General features: G+C 27.9%; 3 protein-coding genes across 3 annotated transcripts; 1 reads left to right on the top strand and 2 right to left on the bottom strand.

Annotated features, from left to right (window-relative positions):
• Positions 1-1,890: 1,890 nt before the first annotated feature.
• Positions 1,891-3,533, bottom strand: OCT59_000192 (uncharacterized protein; the record flags this gene model as incomplete). Its single annotated transcript, XM_066138655.1, has 4 exons — positions 1,891-1,904; positions 2,660-2,918; positions 3,012-3,250; positions 3,350-3,533. 4 exons carry the CDS (start codon positions 3,531-3,533, stop codon positions 1,891-1,893), a joined length of 696 nt encoding a protein of 231 aa, XP_065988132.1.
• Positions 3,534-8,404: 4,871 nt separating this feature from the next.
• Positions 8,405-8,923, bottom strand: OCT59_000191 (uncharacterized protein; the record flags this gene model as incomplete). Its single annotated transcript, XM_025325935.2, has 2 exons — positions 8,405-8,643; positions 8,719-8,923. The coding sequence occupies 2 exons, from the start codon at positions 8,921-8,923 to the stop codon at positions 8,405-8,407; spliced, it is 444 nt and encodes a 147-aa protein (XP_025178800.2).
• Positions 8,924-15,128: 6,205 nt separating this feature from the next.
• On the top strand, positions 15,129-16,815 carry OCT59_000190 (uncharacterized protein; the record flags this gene model as incomplete). The annotated part of the gene is made up of 7 exons (XM_025310791.2): positions 15,129-15,248; positions 15,383-15,455; positions 15,518-15,561; positions 15,858-16,125; positions 16,315-16,364; positions 16,436-16,516; positions 16,615-16,815. 7 exons carry the CDS (start codon positions 15,129-15,131, stop codon positions 16,813-16,815), a joined length of 837 nt encoding a protein of 278 aa, XP_025178801.2.
• Positions 16,816-17,949: the final 1,134 nt, after the last annotated feature.

Raw genomic sequence — 17,949 nt, 5'->3', positions numbered from 1 at the left:
TATATGACTGTTGTAATACCTATGCCCGTGATATAGAGCTGCGACCCGTCAGAATTTCTGTATCCGGATCATACTCAAATCAAAAAATGCGTTACCCGACTCCAAAACGGGTATTACCCGTTTATACCCGTTTATCTTTTTTGTTAGATATGACCCGAGTATACCCGGGTATTACCCGGATAAAAACCTGGTTTTTTCTCAATAAATCTATAAATTAAGAAAACTATCAAATATATATAAAAAAAAAAAGAAATCTTTTACGATAAGCATTGCTAAAACTCACCAGTGGTAAACATTTAATTCTAGCCGAAAATTACAATTTTAGCCAGAATTAATAAAATGGGACAAAAGTTATTTTTTGTGGTAACTTTTTCGTTCAAATATTAAAACTTGTAACCGTACTTATTAGTGACGATCACCCAAGTGATTTATAAACATTAATTCCGGCCGGCATTAAAATTCTAGCAAAATTTATGGGGCAATTACCCGCGGGTATATATATGTCAACATAAAACGGATACAAAATGGGTATTACCCGTTTGCTATTCCATAACCCGGATACTCATAGATACTCGAGTATACCCGGATTGTATCCGGATAAATGGGTAACGGGTCGCAGCTCTACGGGCGTGATAAGTCACGTTGCCACCATAGATATTGACAAAATAATACTTTATTAATAATATAAATAAATACAATAATATGCTTGGTTTAATAATATTAAATAACGGTTAAATATTTATCCTAAAATTTAAAAATTATTCTAACCTCATTTTAAAGTCAAAATCGCCATCTATTTATATTTATATTGTACCCTGTTAATCCTACACCTTTTTATACTGAGCGTTGCCTCAAATCTTAATATTTACTGAATAAATTGCTAAAAAGCGTTGCTTCACTTTAAACAAACAATGTTCATCATTACTTATTTGTAACTCCTTTCTTTAATGTAAATCCGTTCTAGTAACCATTTAAAATTATCCTTATATTTAATGTCATGATCTACAAACTAATCACCTGATGTTCTAATCACCTGACTCAATAATTCATTAGTTAAACGTCATCTCGGACGTTAATCCTTCCTAATTATGGTTCATCATAGTTTAATGTCATTGCGGACCAATTAAAATACAATTTTAAACTACTATACTAATATTAAATATAATACTGCGCCTTACAATTAATAAATTTATTAGGTAAGTTACGGCATTACACTGTATATAATTTTGTAAAATAAAATTACATTATGAGGTTATCTAAATATCTGATAAAGTATTTTAATAGATTATTTTAGTTTTTTAACTATAAAATAAATTAATAAGAATATTCATTCATACTACATACATAGGATGCGAATATATAGTAATACAAAGGAAGGGTTAAAATATTTCCTGAGAAAAGCAAAAAACATAATTGTAAAAACATAAAGGTACATGAATGATTAAATATGCTTATTTCTTTCTAAAGTGTAGTAAAAACATAAATTAAATTGAAAAAAATGACATGTTGACAATGTTGACAACGCAACAATCGAGCAATACTAATCATAAATATCCCGTTCAAATTCAAGAATTCTAAAGAGGAATACACAAGGAATATTAAAAGGGTTAAACTATATAATGTTAAATTTGAAAATGTGACTATAAAGTCAAGAAAAAATATAAATAATGTAATTTATTACTTCTTCATAATTTTATAATATACAATGCATATAGTAATTCATCATATTTATTTTTGGTTTAATTATAAAAAACTTTATTTATAAAATTTAATAATAATAAATATATTCCAATAAAATACACACGCTGTAAAAATCATAAAGAAATAAATAATAAAATAATAGACACAAATAAAGAAATTTATATTCTGAATATTTGTAAATCTTCTTCCTTAGTTGTCTTTATCTATAAGAATGAATTAAAGTAAATTGTTAATATTATTAGTAAAGTTAATCATGCAGGAAGCAAGTTAATGTAAATTAGTACCTAGATTGAGTTTAGTGAAATCTATTGGTTCTATGGATACTAGAAAACAAAAAATAATTGTTAATTACAAGTATTTCAACAATACTTTTTCTAATATAAACTAAGACATTAATTACCTGAATAGTCATTTTTAGGTTCTGGTAAATTTTCAAAGCTTAAAAGTCTACTTGTGTAAATTGCTTGAGGATTTGTAGTATATGAAAGAGTAGTACCATTATATGGTAATGAAGTAGAAGTAAACTTTTCATTAATTCTTTCTGCTTCTTTAATTTGCTCATGGATTTCTTGATCACTTGAATAATATAATTTATATAATGATTTATATAATTCACATGCTTTAGGTCGTTTCAAAGGATCAGCATCCCAACATTGTTTAATTATGTCCAAAATTAGTTGAGGAATTTTATAATTAGCTTTTGGCCTATGCCCTTCACAAATGCTAATAGCTAAGAATTTATCATGAGCAAAATCATAAAAAGGAGGAAGCCCTGTACAGACTTCATATGCAATAATTCCAAATGCATAGATATCACTTTCTTGAGTATACTCTTTTCCTCTTAAAACCTCAGGCGCAACATAAGGTAATACTCCATATAGTACTTGTTTTTCATATTCAGGTTTTACATTTGCTGGTTGGCATAATCCTAAATCAGTAATAATAGTATATCCATCACCTTTTAACATATTACCACTATGAAAATCACGATGAATTAATCCTTTTTCATGAATAGAATCGAGGCCACCTGCAATCTTTTGTAAAATTTCCAACTTTTCTTCCCAATTTATCAAATTAAATATATTATTTAAATATTGTCTTAAACTACCTTCTTTTGCATATTCTATTACCATCATGAATTTATTAGAATCTGGACCTTTAGTAATGCCAAAACACCGAGTTACCCAACTTGAAATAACCATAGTATGAGATTCAATCTAAAAAAGAATCCATAATAATAATAATAATAGTAAGTTTAACATTTATATTGGTACAGTAGTTTGAAAATTATATACAAATAAATAACCTACTTCTCTTAAAAATTTGGATGTAACAGAATTATGTAAACATTTTAAAACAACTGGAAAATTTTTATGTTGTAACCAATTTTCTTCTCTCTTCCATTGATTATTTTCAGAATTCCATTTTACTATATATCCATCTTTCCAAATTGCTTTATGAATAGTTCCAAATCCTCCTTCAGCCAAATATTCAACATTTTCAAATCTATCATATTCAATCCACTCTAAAATTTCTTCATAACGTTTAGCTTTGAGTTGTTTTTTTTGAATAAACTTATCGACTTCATTATTTTTACTAGACCAATTTTGGAAATTTTGTTGAAAATGCGTAACGTTACATGACTTACACCAATCACCACCAGTATTAGGCTGTTTACATTCTTTGCACAAACCATAACCTTTAAAACGTTTTTTTAATTCTTCATTTAATATTAACTTATCAACTAACAATTTTTGTTCATTTGTTAAATCCCAATAATCAAAATCTTTTATTTGTTCAATTACATCATCACTGAGCTTAAATTCTTCCATATTAGATTACTGGTCAATTTTACGTAGAAGGGGAATAGTTTTTTTTAAAAAAAAAATTTTTACGCCTTTATATGTTGCATGCCAAATTTTAAATCAGCTGATGATCACAAAAATAAAAATATTGTTACGCCTTTATATGTTGCATGATTTTAAATCAGCCGATGATCACAAAAATAAAAAATATTGTTACACAAAAAGCAACTACAAGTGAAAATTATTTATTATAAGATTTTTTAATCTAGAAATTATTTATTATCTTTTAATGCATTCTGTTATTGATAGTGATATTCATTTACGATTGAATTATTATGATTCAACTAAGAAGTTATTTAATCATTAAATAAATGGAAGTATAATTCAATTATTTAACCTTTAAAGTAATTAGGAAATTTCAACTGTTGGTAAAAAAATTATAATGAAACCAGAAAATTAAAATTTTTATTTTAACATCTTTTTTTTATATAAAATAAACGTTTTATTGATAATTAATTTGTTTTCTCTTTTTATTGTTTCCAGAAAAAATAAATATAGTATTAAACTTTTTTTGGCTAATGACGTAAATGTTTCTAAAATATAGTAACTCAATAAATTTTTTGTGCTCAAAATATTGTGAATAAAAAAAAAATAATAAATTTATTTCTAATAAAATAAAATTTTAAAATATTTATATAAATTGCTTAGATAAATAAATAATATTATTAAATTTATTCCAAAAGTAATAAAACATAAACCAAATAATTTCTTGCAATTATGATATAGCGGCATGTTTCAAACTATAGAATTCTAAGGAGGGATACAACAAAGAATACTAAAGGATCAAATAAATTGAAAGTTGAACGAAGTTGTAGTTGTGGCGCAGCATATTACTGTAATAAGCAACGTTCGTTTATTAAGATTTTTCACGACTTCTTAATAATAGATGGCTATTGATTTACTATTAAAATAAAGTTAGATTAAACTTATTTATATTATGAATAATTAACGTAAAATCTATTAAAATCTACATCTATATCTATATAATCTATATCTATATTCTTATAATATAATAAAAAAATACTTCTAACGTTTAGATTAGCCTGTATAAATAATCTTTGAATTGTGTTATTTGTGTTTCACATGATTCAGTGCCTGATTTAAACTTAAAAGTTAAGGCTATTTATTTGATCGGCAAACATATGAATTTATTTGTTGCAAATTAAAAATAATCGTAAAATTACTATTTTAGGTCTATTTACGTTACTCCCCATATATAAGGTACTAAAACAAACAGCTAATTTTGATCGGTCAAAATTTTATTGCGAAGATATTTTTAAAAAATTTTTTTGCAAACATATTTATTCAAAATAATCTTATATAATGAAATTTTATTTGCAAATATTAAAACTTAAGTCCTACATTTTTGATTTTAAAGAAAAAAATCACTGTATTTATTTTTAATTAAGTGATACAAATAAAAAAACAATAACAATAAATAAAAAGATAAGTAAATTACAATGATCAAGGAGAAAGATGCTAATAAAAAAAAATGAAATAACAATGGAGTAATGGAAAGTAATAGAAGAAGAAATGGAGTAAAAGAGAGTAATGAGAAGTGATAGAAAATAAAAAGGAAAAATAGGGCATGATGGATGATGAAAAAGAGTGATGGGAGACGAAAAGAAGTGATGGGAAGATGAAGAGAAGTGATGGGTGATGAAGAGGAGTGATGGGAGACGAAGAGGAGTTGGGAGATGAAGAGGAGTGATAGGAGACAAAAAGGAGTGATGGAAGATGAAAAGGAGTGATGGGAGAGAAGAGGAGTGATGGGAGACGAAAAGGAGTGATGAGAGACGAAAAGGAGTGATGGAAGACAAAAAGGAGTTATGGGAAACGAAAAGAAGTGATGAGAGACAAAAGGAAGCGATGAGAGACAAAAGGAAATGATGGGAAGTAAACAGGAGAGAAAAAGAAATAATGGAAAATGAAAAGATGTAATAGAAAATAATGGGAGACGAATAATGAGAAGTAATATGAGGTGAAAGTGACGAGACTTTACTTTGAATCAATGTCAATTTCCAGTTATATAACATTCATACACAATTCACCTTTATTAGTATAAATATGTAAATTATATAAATTTATTAGATTTTCTTCTAACCTTATCATACTGTAATTAATATTATTAAAATATTAAGCCTATTTCTAAAATATAGCCATATCATTTTTACTTTTTTTGACTTGATGGGCAAGTTTTATTCCCGGCGCAGCGCGACGGGTTACTCCTAGTTTTTGATATAAATATTTATAACTACGGCACGGCAAACGTTTTAACTACTATTATATGAATAATTAATGAAATATAAAAATAAAATGATATAAATATTTTTAAAAAATAAAAAAAAATGGATCTTTAAAAACTTACTTACGTATCATGGATAAAAGAACCCTTTGTTCCATTAAAGAAGAATTTTGACCGGCATTATATATATGAGAAGTTTTGACCGGCACTATATAATATGTAAAGTTCATTTAGAATCTTATACGATTTTACATTTTTAGTAAGAAATACGATTTGATTACATGCCAATTTCTTGGATCGCCACTGAAAGGAATCCGAGTGTCTCTTTTCACCGTTTAAAAATCTTTCAGGGACAAATTGATTTAAAATTTTCCAAATTTTAGGATCATGCTGAACGTGTCAAACAATGACAATTATAAGATTTTGGAGGAATAATATACGACGTAATCGTTTGGAATTGTTAGACGAATAGATGAAATATTTTTTTAAAATTAAACCCACAGGATATTTAGCGAGGCGATAGATAGCGACGTTTAAATAAATATGTATAAATATGTTATCCTTTTAAATTAGGACATTAATAACATACACCAAATTTATAAGCGAAAGCAACTTGAATGGTTGTACGTTGCATCATATCATAAATATTTATAACAATTAGAGATGATTTTCTGGTTGTTGAAACAGAAAAGAATAGGAACGGAAAAGGCAAATCAATATTAATATTGGGCGTACCTTGGCAACATCAGACTGGATGGGAACCTATATTGAAGGGCGAGTTCACAGTAAATTATAATAGCAAGATCATAACTATCCTTCTTTCGATTCACAAAGTCCAAAGAGAAGCGATTACTAGGGAGAATAAAGTCACTTCGTGAACAAAACTTAAAAAAAAAAATGCTTAGAATGTTTTGAGCAGAGCTTGCGTGTGAAAGAACTTAAACTAGCTCTTGAATATGGTCTAATTATTGCTAAAGAAACGCGAGACTTATTTCAGCAGAGCAGAGCTATTTCTTCGAAGGGTCAAGGCCAGAAAATGCCTCGCAACAATAAATTAGTTAAACTAAGTACCTCCAGAAAGCACCCTTCAGACAATGAAAAATAATCTCTATGGTCGGCAAGTTGCTTTAATAGCGGCTTCATGTAATTTTCTAATTCATTATTGTAGGAACGATTATCTTCCATTTTTCTTCGGAAAGTATATTTTTTTCGAATCTCTGGGTTGGGTCAGTCTCAATATCACTTCGCAAATTGTTCCATCTATCTCACAGTGCTATATTTTTTCGGTTCTATAGTACTATCATTTGCTTGATTAGAAACGAAAGTAATAAATAAATCGAAGAGAGTAATAATTTGCGGAGATAATATCTCCGATTGTTGCTTTCTAATATAGCAATAGACTTTTCCGCAAATGTAAGAGTTTTTCTTACTTCTTCTATGGATTTGCTCATGGCGGCTTCATAAGATGCAATGCGTTGCATTTTGTATTATATCGATCCTCCAATTTTTTCTTTAATGAACGTATGTCATATACAAATTTTTCATGTTCATCTTGCAAATGTTGAGATTCAGCACTAAGATAAGCATCGTTTTCCATTTTAACTTGATTGGTTATTGTTTTCTGAATTTCTAATTTTGCTTGTTACAATTTCTTCGCTCGTTCAGATTTCAGAAAGAGACTGTTCGAAAAAAACTAACCTGTTAAAAGTATCAATCCCACCTGGGATCTTATTTGCTGTTGTTTTCAGTCGCTGACAATCCTTTTTCTTTGCGTAATTAGCTACCTCCTGATTCAACAGTTCTTCCACTCCAGGATGAATACTACTCGCCTCTTCTCGGATATTTCCGAGTTGTGAGACGTCGCCACAAATCATTTTTAATAGAACGTGGAAGCTGGTTAAGTTGTATTGCGTAGTATGTGTGGAAAGATGGAAATAACGAGTTACTTATTTATCCGAATAGTACTCAACAACAGATATCCTATACTATACACATGAGAAAAAAATCTTAGAATTCAGAGAACTATATGTATTCTTAGAATCAAGGAATTCTATAAATTCGGTAATGATAAAAAATATGAGTTTATCAATTTTATTAGATTTTATTACGTTCACAAAGTAAATAAGGAAAAAAAACAGAATGATAGGAATTCGTGTAATTCAATGAATTCGTGGAAATAAAAAATAAACTAAATATGTGTATACGTCACGATAAAATATATAGCAAAGTAAAAACGAGTCTTTAGTTTATTATTTGTATAAAAAAATTATATATACTGCGCTATGATAAATAAAAAATATTATAATTCTTTATAGTTTGTTAGAAATATTAGTAAAGAATACGTTAAGAAAATGTGCATAGGGAATCATGATTAGAAAAATAAGCTAAGGCCCTAAACCATCTTCCTTCTATATGTCTTAACATCAAATAATGATTACGTGGCAAGATCATAGTGTACATGTATAGTTCCTTAGGTACGATGTCAAATGCGTCAGTATTCGATCCAATTAACTCCATTCGATCACTTGTTTTATTAAATTTAAACTCCCTAACTACTCCAATAACATCCCGGCCGATCACTGTATTAAGAATATTATCCTTTTGTAGATCTAGGAGCATTTGATTTGTGTACCCTGTTAGTGTTGGGAACGTTGTTTGGTCCAGAGCCTTGATTACAATGTTCACTTTTCTTACAAGCGGCGGTTTTGGCTCCTTCATTGGAAGGAGTTGCATTGCTTGTTTTCCCGGCTTTATGATTTGTCTTCCTGGAATTTCCGTTAGGGTAAATTCCATTTCTGTATTCTCTTCTTCCGTTAACATATCGTCGGGTTCCTTAAAAAAGAATTTTATAAGTTTGACTATATGACCAAACATATACATGAAAATGAAATAGTAGAATAGACTTACCAGTTGATCTTGTTTGAGAAGATTCATTATGTTCGAGATTCAGATTCATAAGTATTTCGTCGTGCTCTTCATACGGACTTCCGGCTTCAACCCACTTATTGTATTCCGTCCAGTTCACGTAACTCTTAAAATTCTCACTTGCTTTTTTAAAATCTTTTTCCGTAAATTGAGGAAAAAGAGACCGTGGAAATTGAGACTCTGACATATTTAGATTTCTTAAGTTTAAAAGTTTGAGTAGTGATGTGATGTCATTTTGTGGTTTTTAATAGATTTTGATGTAACACGAACTCGTACAATTATTCTGATTTGTAATGAATCGAACTCACATGACCAGGACGCGTAAATATTATTTGAATATAAATTTGCATGTAATGAGTAATCGTGTATATATTAGTATCTTATCAATTAAATATATAATAATAATATACATAACCTGTCACACATTTCGGAAGTGCTTATTATAATTGAGCGTTTTCACGTTTTCACGTGTATTACGGAATTATTTTTTCAAACACGAGTCATTGCAAATAAGTTGACTCATGAATTAAAAATCACGTGTTTATCTCACCGGGTTAATGGCTGGCCGATTGGCCTCATTAAATCAACATAATTAGTAGTACTTTTTATTCATGAGAGAAATACTCAATATTATTTTGCGAATGCAAAGACTTGCTTTTTTAATACAGAGATAAAAAATAAATACATATCGGGACGTTGACCGTAATACATGCGAAAGGTTCAGGACATAAAGAACTTTTTATGCTAAGACTTATCTAAACTAACTGACTTTCCAGCAAGTTTGATTGCTTGTTGACCTCGCCCTCTTAATTTCTGTGTCTCCTCTAACAACCATACGATATATCCGAGGACTCTAAAATTTAAATAGGAATTAATGTAATAACTTTTTCCACCTTATCTTGCAAATTTTCGTCATTGTACACAACGGTCACTTGTTCCGATAGTTTAAACGATGGCTTCCCCTCGTTATCTAGCGAACATTCCATAAAGTATCGGTGACAATTCCAAACACCCTATCCACATTCTGGCCATTATTGATTTCATCGGCTTTGCGTTTACGTGTCAAGTTGACTCTATCTGCACGGACACCTGGGCGAGCCCCTTCATAAAATCTTCTTTCTTAACTTCGATTACGCCAAGGATCTTATCAGTCGAACGACATTCTACTGCATAATTAAGGTCTCCTTGCCCATTTCGACTCTCGACAAGTTTAGTTTGAAATTATCTTTGTCAAACAAAACCCGGCAGCTATGTAACAGTAAAAATAAATGGTCTTCGTTGCCTCATATACCCTGTCGAGGGGAGTAACGTCTTGACGAAGTTTTAATTCGGCCATTAGAGATTATATAGAAAAGATGTTATGTATAGACACCTATGTATGTAGTGTATAGTGATGTGCACTATACGTTGATTTTGTGATTGTACGACATGACAAACATATTTTTTGTACGTATGTACACTAACCATACGTAATTGTTATATGTATATATAAATGTATCCAGTGGCGCAGCATATGTGAACCGGCAAATTTTGCAAACAGGGCCGCATTACGGCGTTATGCACTAACACGTGAAAACAAAGTGACGAATAAAGGCGTGACGAATAAGTTTTTACTCACTCGAAAAAAACTAAGTCCCTCAGATAATTATAAACAGTGAAACAAGGCTCGGGCGTGACGATGTGATGAATTAAAAATAGATCACGTGACTGTGCAAAAATTGCCGGTGCGGCTGGGCTAGTACTAGTGTAGACAGTTACTGCGGCTGCGCCTTATCATTTGTATTTACGTTCGTTTGGTCTCTTATTTCATTCATACGTACGTACGTTTTGATTTAATTAATATTTATTATTATTTATTTGCCATGTATGTACAGTGGCCTACAAAAAGTCAGTGAGTACCCGTAAAATATAATAATCATTACACAAATATACTCCAATGTAAAGTTTTTTTTTTATTAATTGACTCACCTTTTGTATTATAAGTTAAGTTGATTACCAAGTTGAATTATGCTTACTCTGAAAATTACATGAATTTCTGATTAAAATTAATTGTTATATTTTGAAATTTATTAAAATATTTAGATATTTTAATGGAAATCTATGGTAATAATTTAGCATTAAAATATTTGCTTTAAAACACTTAATTTTTTTTTAATAAAATTATTTGTCATAATTTACAGCATAATGATCACGAAGTATCATCAACATTAACAAAATAATTAGCAAGTTACACACGTTTGGCAAAGATATTTGGCATCTATTAATTATTTGTAAATTGTTAAATAAAGAATAAATCATGATCTTATATTATGATTATAATAAAAAAGTTAGAAACAAATAGTCAAAATTTCCAACATTCATACAAAAAAAATTTGGCTAAATTTAATGCACTAGTTTTGCTAAATTCCGGTAAATAATCTGGTAGTGATCTACAAATGATCGGCAAATGCCAGTAAAAATGTTGTAACTTGCTGATCATTGCGTTAATACTGATGATAGATACTTCATATAATGTTATAAATTATGGAAAATAATTTATTTAAAAAATAAAATATGATCAAATAAGTTAGTTTATCGTTGTATTAATACTAAAAGATTTCTATTAAAAATCTAATTTTTTCCAATAAATTTTAAATACAAAAATCAATTTTAATTAGAAGTTCGTGTAATTTTCAGAGTAGGTGTAATTCAACTTGGTGATCAACTTTACTTATAATACAAAAGGTGGGTCAATTAATAAAAAAAAAACTTTACATTGGAGCATATTTGCATAATGATTATTGTATTTTACAGGTACTCACTGACTTTTTGTAGGCCACTGTACGTACAGTACACTCAGTGCAACCATACGTACATAGCTAAATTTCACCATACACTACACACAAGGGTCTCTATACACTACATGTTTCCTAATTGCCCCCATTTCCCGCAGGAATAGCATGGAATTGGAACTACCCCAGTGGCACCGACAAATTTTTTAGCGGTCACGTGATCGATTTTTGATGATCATAAATGGCAAATTTAACGAAAAAATTTTTTCTTTTTTATTTTTTAAATAAAACTTAACTCAGACATTATATCATTTTAAAACTCACACAATATGCCTACTCGTTCTGCAAGTTTACTTAGGCGATAAAGGTAGGTTTTGGATACAGAGTTTTGTAAAATTAATTATTTACAAATCATCATATAAAAAGTCAAAATCCATATTCAAAACCTACTTTTATCACCTAGGTAAACTTGTAGAGTGGGCAAAAATACACATTTCTTGTAAGTTTAAAAAATGTATGATATTTGTTATCAAGTTTTATTTTTATTTTTTATTTTTTCGTTAAAATTAACTTATCCATTTTAGGAATGATCTGTGAAATCAATCACGTGATTGCTAAAAATTTGTCGGTAGTTTTGGAATTGGTGATTTACGGACGTGTACAGTATTTTTTTGTCCCCTATGGTACGACATATTAGGTTTAGCTTGTATAGCTTACATGTATAAGCGCATTTTTCAAAATGAGTGACAATAAGATAATTATATATAATGCAGTTATGATCAAAGTGACAAGCTAAATGAAAACAGGACATATCAATGCATGAAGAGTGCATAGAACATTATTATAGTATGAAAGCAATTCGAGGTGGGCAGGCATGTTGCTATAGTAACACGCTTTCATTTTTTTTTATATCAATATGCACACACCAATGTAGATAATAGTGTAATTATGCATATATAGTCAAGTAAGTAGACATGAATATGTAAATCCATCAAGTGAAAGCATCTTCGCCAATGACATCATGTGACAAGACTCAGCATTTGCCAACTGCGGCACGTCTAAAAATAAAAAAAGGTTTAGGTTTTTATTATAAAATATTTAATTGTTAATTTTTTTTTTTTAGAAAAAAAGCTTTTATTTGTTATTTATACTTTGCGCTGCTATTTGGTTATTTTTTTTTGCCATGATAAATAAAAAAGATACTTACTTGATTTGTTAAAAATTGCTTTATATATTCAACATCTTGGAAATAAAAGAAGTTATGGCTCCAGCGTTCGCAATTCCATTTTAAAAACGTGAGAATTCCTTCATGAGAAATTCCCGATACAATTTCTTGAATTTATCTTGAGATTTTTTCTTAATCATAGTTAGGGATGCCAACGGTCGGTTCGGTTCGGTTTCGGTTTTAAAACTGCAGTTTTCAACCAAAACCGAACCGACCGCAAAACCGACCGATAAAACTGAACTACAAAACCGATTACAAAAATACCGCAAAATCGAATAAAATAATGCCATAAAGTATCAATTATAACTTTTTGAATAATATTCTTTGAATTTATGTAATTATTTACAACAATAACGCCGATGTTGTGATTTTTTCAGAGAAACGAAAAATCACGTGATCAACGCGTAAATTCGATAATTTCAAAAATGAGAATATTATACATAAAAACACTAAAACAATAGTTTTTAATGGTATTCTCAATAAACAAAATCATTTTTTTTTTCCGGAATATATTAAAATTTACAATTAACCGATCGGTTTTTTGATCGGTTTTTTTTATATATAAAACTGACGGTTAACCGGTCGGTCTTGGACTGAAACCGAACCGATAACCGAACCGGTAAAAACCGGTTATGATCGGTTATAACCGAACTTTTGGCATCCCTAATCATAGTCTACATAAATTTTAGTGTAGGTATTGATGGAATTTTTTCGAAATCATTTAGTTTACTTGGTCGTGATAAAAGACTTTTTAGGATATGATACCCATTATTATTGCATTAACTTTAGAAAAAAAAATCGTTATTTCCAAATTAATAATAGAACGTATTTAATAAAAAACAATACTTAAACTTTTCCTACAAAAAAAAAAAGATTATTGGACTTCTCTTTTAAGGAAACAAATAGAATAAAGAAAAAGAAGAAAAAAGAAAAAAGATTTATAAATTTTTTTTTTTGTTTTGAATAAAAAAAGAAAAAATAATATTAACGAAAATATCTTCTGATTTTTGACGTATATAAAATTTTTTTTATTTATTTTTCTTTTATCTGTTATTAAAAAATTAAATAATATCATAAGATAGTAAAAACATTCCTTGAAATATTCTAAACAATAATAAAAAAAAAAGAGACAGAAATAAGCGGAGGAAAGCAATATTTTACAGATCCAAAATAGTATAATATCCCCCTTAATGATTAAACAGGATTCTAAAGATTAGGGTTTAGGATGTAAAAGTCACACTCATTTATGTATAATGTAAGCAATTATTTATTATTGAGTAATGAGAATAAACAGAAAAAAAAACAATGATTTTTTAAATCTTTGGTAGTGTTGCATGCAGACAATGGACTCTCTTTTAAAAAAGACTTTTGAGGTATGATGATAATGCATTTTATTCATTTACATTATTTCCAATTTTATACTTTCGGTGAATATTATCATTAATGAAATTGGAAATTAGGATGATATCGTAGGAAGAATGTGAAAAGTTTACCAATAGAAATAATCTAATTATGCATATGCACGACCCAATTTTTTAAAAACCTTCTTATTATAATAAAAAAGATTTCGGATTTTTTATTTTTATTATTTTTTTTTTTTTTATGGTAAAAACATTATCAATTTATTTGTAATAGATGTAGAACTAGTACAAAGAAAAAATTTACATAACACCATTTATACATATCAGAAATGGGATGGATTTTTTATTTTAAGTTTCTATGAGTTTAATTAAAGATAATATTTTCTTATCTATTTGATTACATCCGTATCCAACAATCAGAATCCCGCTACAACATAAACCCGACGCTCACAATCACATTATTATCGACACGTTATTTTTTTACTAGTACTTTTTTTATAGACGTAATATTATCTGTTATTGTTATATTTTTTAAAATATATCGCAAAATTTTTTAATGAATAAACGTGAATGAACGTATATTTGGAAACTATTTGAACTTTTTGAATTTGAAACAATATAAATTTAATAAATTCATCCAAACATTCATACTCGTTATTTGTTAAAGTAATTAAGATTTGAATGAGTCTATTTGATGTAAGGTAGAACGAGCCTAATTGATATACGGCAGATCAATCAGCTGATTTTTGTGCACTTTTCCTTTTCCTTTTCTTTCTTTCTTTTTTATATACTCTTTTATTAATTATATTTTTTCCGTTATTTTCACAATCTTTCACATTTACTTTTTATTCATTATAAATAATTTATCAAAGTCAGATGATCATGGTTGAAATGTCTAATATTTACCCGCTTTTAAAAGAAACAAAAACTTCAAATTATTTAAATTATTTTTATTTTAAGAAAATATTTTTTTTATTTTTAAATCATGTTTTTTGATCATACTTTTTACTATACTTTTAATTATTATTATTCATTATGTTTATAATTTTATACGTTTCTGGATTACCAACGATGTGGGCATTGATGAGACAGAAACCTCATGATGAAATTGAAGAAATTATGTCAAAATCTTCAGGAGATCATGAAATATATTTGGTAAAACCAAAACATTTCATTTTAATTTTTTTTTTTTCCTCATGAAAAGAAAAATGTTTTATAATTTATGTGATTTATGTCGTGAACTGTCCGCGGGCGGGCGCAGTACTTTTTTTTAACTATATTTTTGTTAGACTCGAATTGGTCCATTCAAACAAATTAGTTTTGTAAGTCCCGAATGTGTAAAAGATCTATTAATGGCACCGGGTAATATGAAGTTCAAGGATTTACATAAAGTAAAACCATAATTCTAAACTATAATCAATTAGAGGAGGATGTACCAAAATTTGAATTTTTTTATTCTAATGATGAAGTATGTATGATATAAATTTTTTTAATAATTACTATACCGTATTAATTTGATTGGTCACTTAACCCATTTATGGAAAACATATAGAAAGTTTGACTTGATTGATAAAACTACTCTGCAACTTTTTACGTTTATGAAAAAGAATTTAAGTGGACCGATCAATATTTTTACTTTATTTCAACGTATTACGATTGAAATATTGGGGAAAATGGCCTTCAGTCATCAATTTGGTGTAAACAAATTTTTAATTTGTTGGTATCTTGATGATCGGGGAAATAATTTGATCTTCTCTTTTCTAGTGTTTGAAATCACCCGAAATTCCTCATTATATAAATGTTAATAAACATAATATTTCATTCATTGGAACTCCTCTTCGTATGATATTTTCATTCATAAATGAAATTAATGAATTACCTTTGGAATCAAATAAAAAATTCTTTAAAGCTGTCGAAGAATTTGATAATTTTATTTATGAAATTATAGAAAAGAAGAAGGATGAAATGAAAAATAATAAGATTAATAACAAAGAAAATAGCACTGATTTATTAACTAAAATGTTAGAATATGGTGAACAAGAAGAAATTAATACCAATTAATGGATGAGATGGTAAATAATTTTGTTGTGGGTCATGACTTAGTACTTGAGTTATAACAATAGGGTTGTAAACAATTAGGTTATAAAATTGATTTATAGCAATTTGGTTGTAACAATTGAGTTGTAACAATTAAGTTGTAACGATTGGTCTTTTTTAATAGCCACGTCAATTGCATTAGCTACGTCATTTTATTATCTTGCAAAATATCCCGTAAGTCGATAATTATTATTATTATTTTTTTTTTGTATGATTTTGGTATAATATTTTTTCATTTTGAATAGGAAATGCAAGAAAGAACTAGATCAGAAGTAATTAATATACTTGGAAATAATCTAACCATACCAACTTCAGAACAATTAAAAGTAAGTATATAAGTATAATAGTATATGCCAGAATTTTTCGTTCATCTCTTTTTTTGCCATGTATATATATGCAAACATTCAACCTTTTCATTATTTAGGAAATGAATTACGTTAATGCAATCATTAAGGAATCTTTAAGAATTCATCCACCAACTACATTAACAAATTTTCGAAAACCATCAAAACCGATTAAAATTGGATCTTACGTTGTACCTAAAGGTGTCTTGTGTATCATGAATATATGGCAAATCCATCATAACTTTAAATACTGGGAAAATCCAAATCAATACAAATCCTGATAGATTTTTAATGAATGAAAAAAGGCATCCATTTTTTTGGATCCTATTTTCTGCTGGCCATAGGAACTGGTACGTATTTTTTCACCATAAGCATTATGGAGAGTCCTAATTTGGTTACTTGATTACTTTTTTTATTTATTTATTTATTTATTTTTTCTTAGAATTGGACTAAATTTTTACTTTAATGGAACAACGAGCTATATTTTCCGTGTTTTGTAAGTTATTATAATGTCTTTAATCTTTAACAAATATATTTTTATTTTATTATATAATAAAATAAAAATATATTTGTTAAAGTATTCCAAAAGATAGTATTAACAAAGAAAAGTCGATTTTTCGTTCTTAATTTTTATTACGACCAGTTAATATTGAACTTTTGTTTACTGAAAAGAATCTGTTTACCGAAAGTAACTAAAATTATTTTAAAACATTATTATTATTTTTTTTTGTGTGTGTGTTTCTTATTGTAAATTTCTTAATTAATTACGGGACGATAGTATAATTTTTTTTTAATAAACTTTGTTGAAATGCATTAAATTGTGTCCAAATAATATGCCCAAAAAGTTGAATAAATCAAATGAGTCACTTTAATATATATCCTTTTTGCATACTCACACAAATCACGTTTCAATTTATTTGAAAATATCATAAGCTTTTTGCAAATTAATTTGGCCTTTGTATAAATTTTATACTATTTGTGTAAGCTATTAAAGTTTCATATGGTAGAATATATAATCCAATATTTAACATGTAGTGTATTCCAATGATACACCCAGCATGAAATTATTGCAATCACATAATTTCAGATTCAGTTAAATTGAAAGATTCATAAAATTAAAATCTATACAACTAAAAAAATTTGTGATATTTAAATTACACTAACTGATTACACTGCAATAAATAAATCTGAATTGTGTAACGTCCCAACAAATTATTAAGGATTGCTATCATAGAATTACGTAATGGTATGATAATAATTTGATCGTTTTTTGATTACATCACTATTTTTTGCTAAAAATTTTGATTATTTATCGGTGAACGATGTCATTTTTCATAACATATAATTTTTTATCACTGAAAGTATAATGAATTCTTTAAGTTCACTATTATATTATAAAATCTAGGAAAATTCTT

This window comes from Rhizophagus irregularis, chromosome 1 (genome assembly GCF_026210795.1).
Source record: "Rhizophagus irregularis chromosome 1, complete sequence".
Taxonomy (NCBI): Eukaryota; Fungi; Glomeromycota; class Glomeromycetes; order Glomerales; family Glomeraceae; genus Rhizophagus; species Rhizophagus irregularis.
This window is presented reverse-complemented; position numbering and strand designations above follow the sequence as displayed.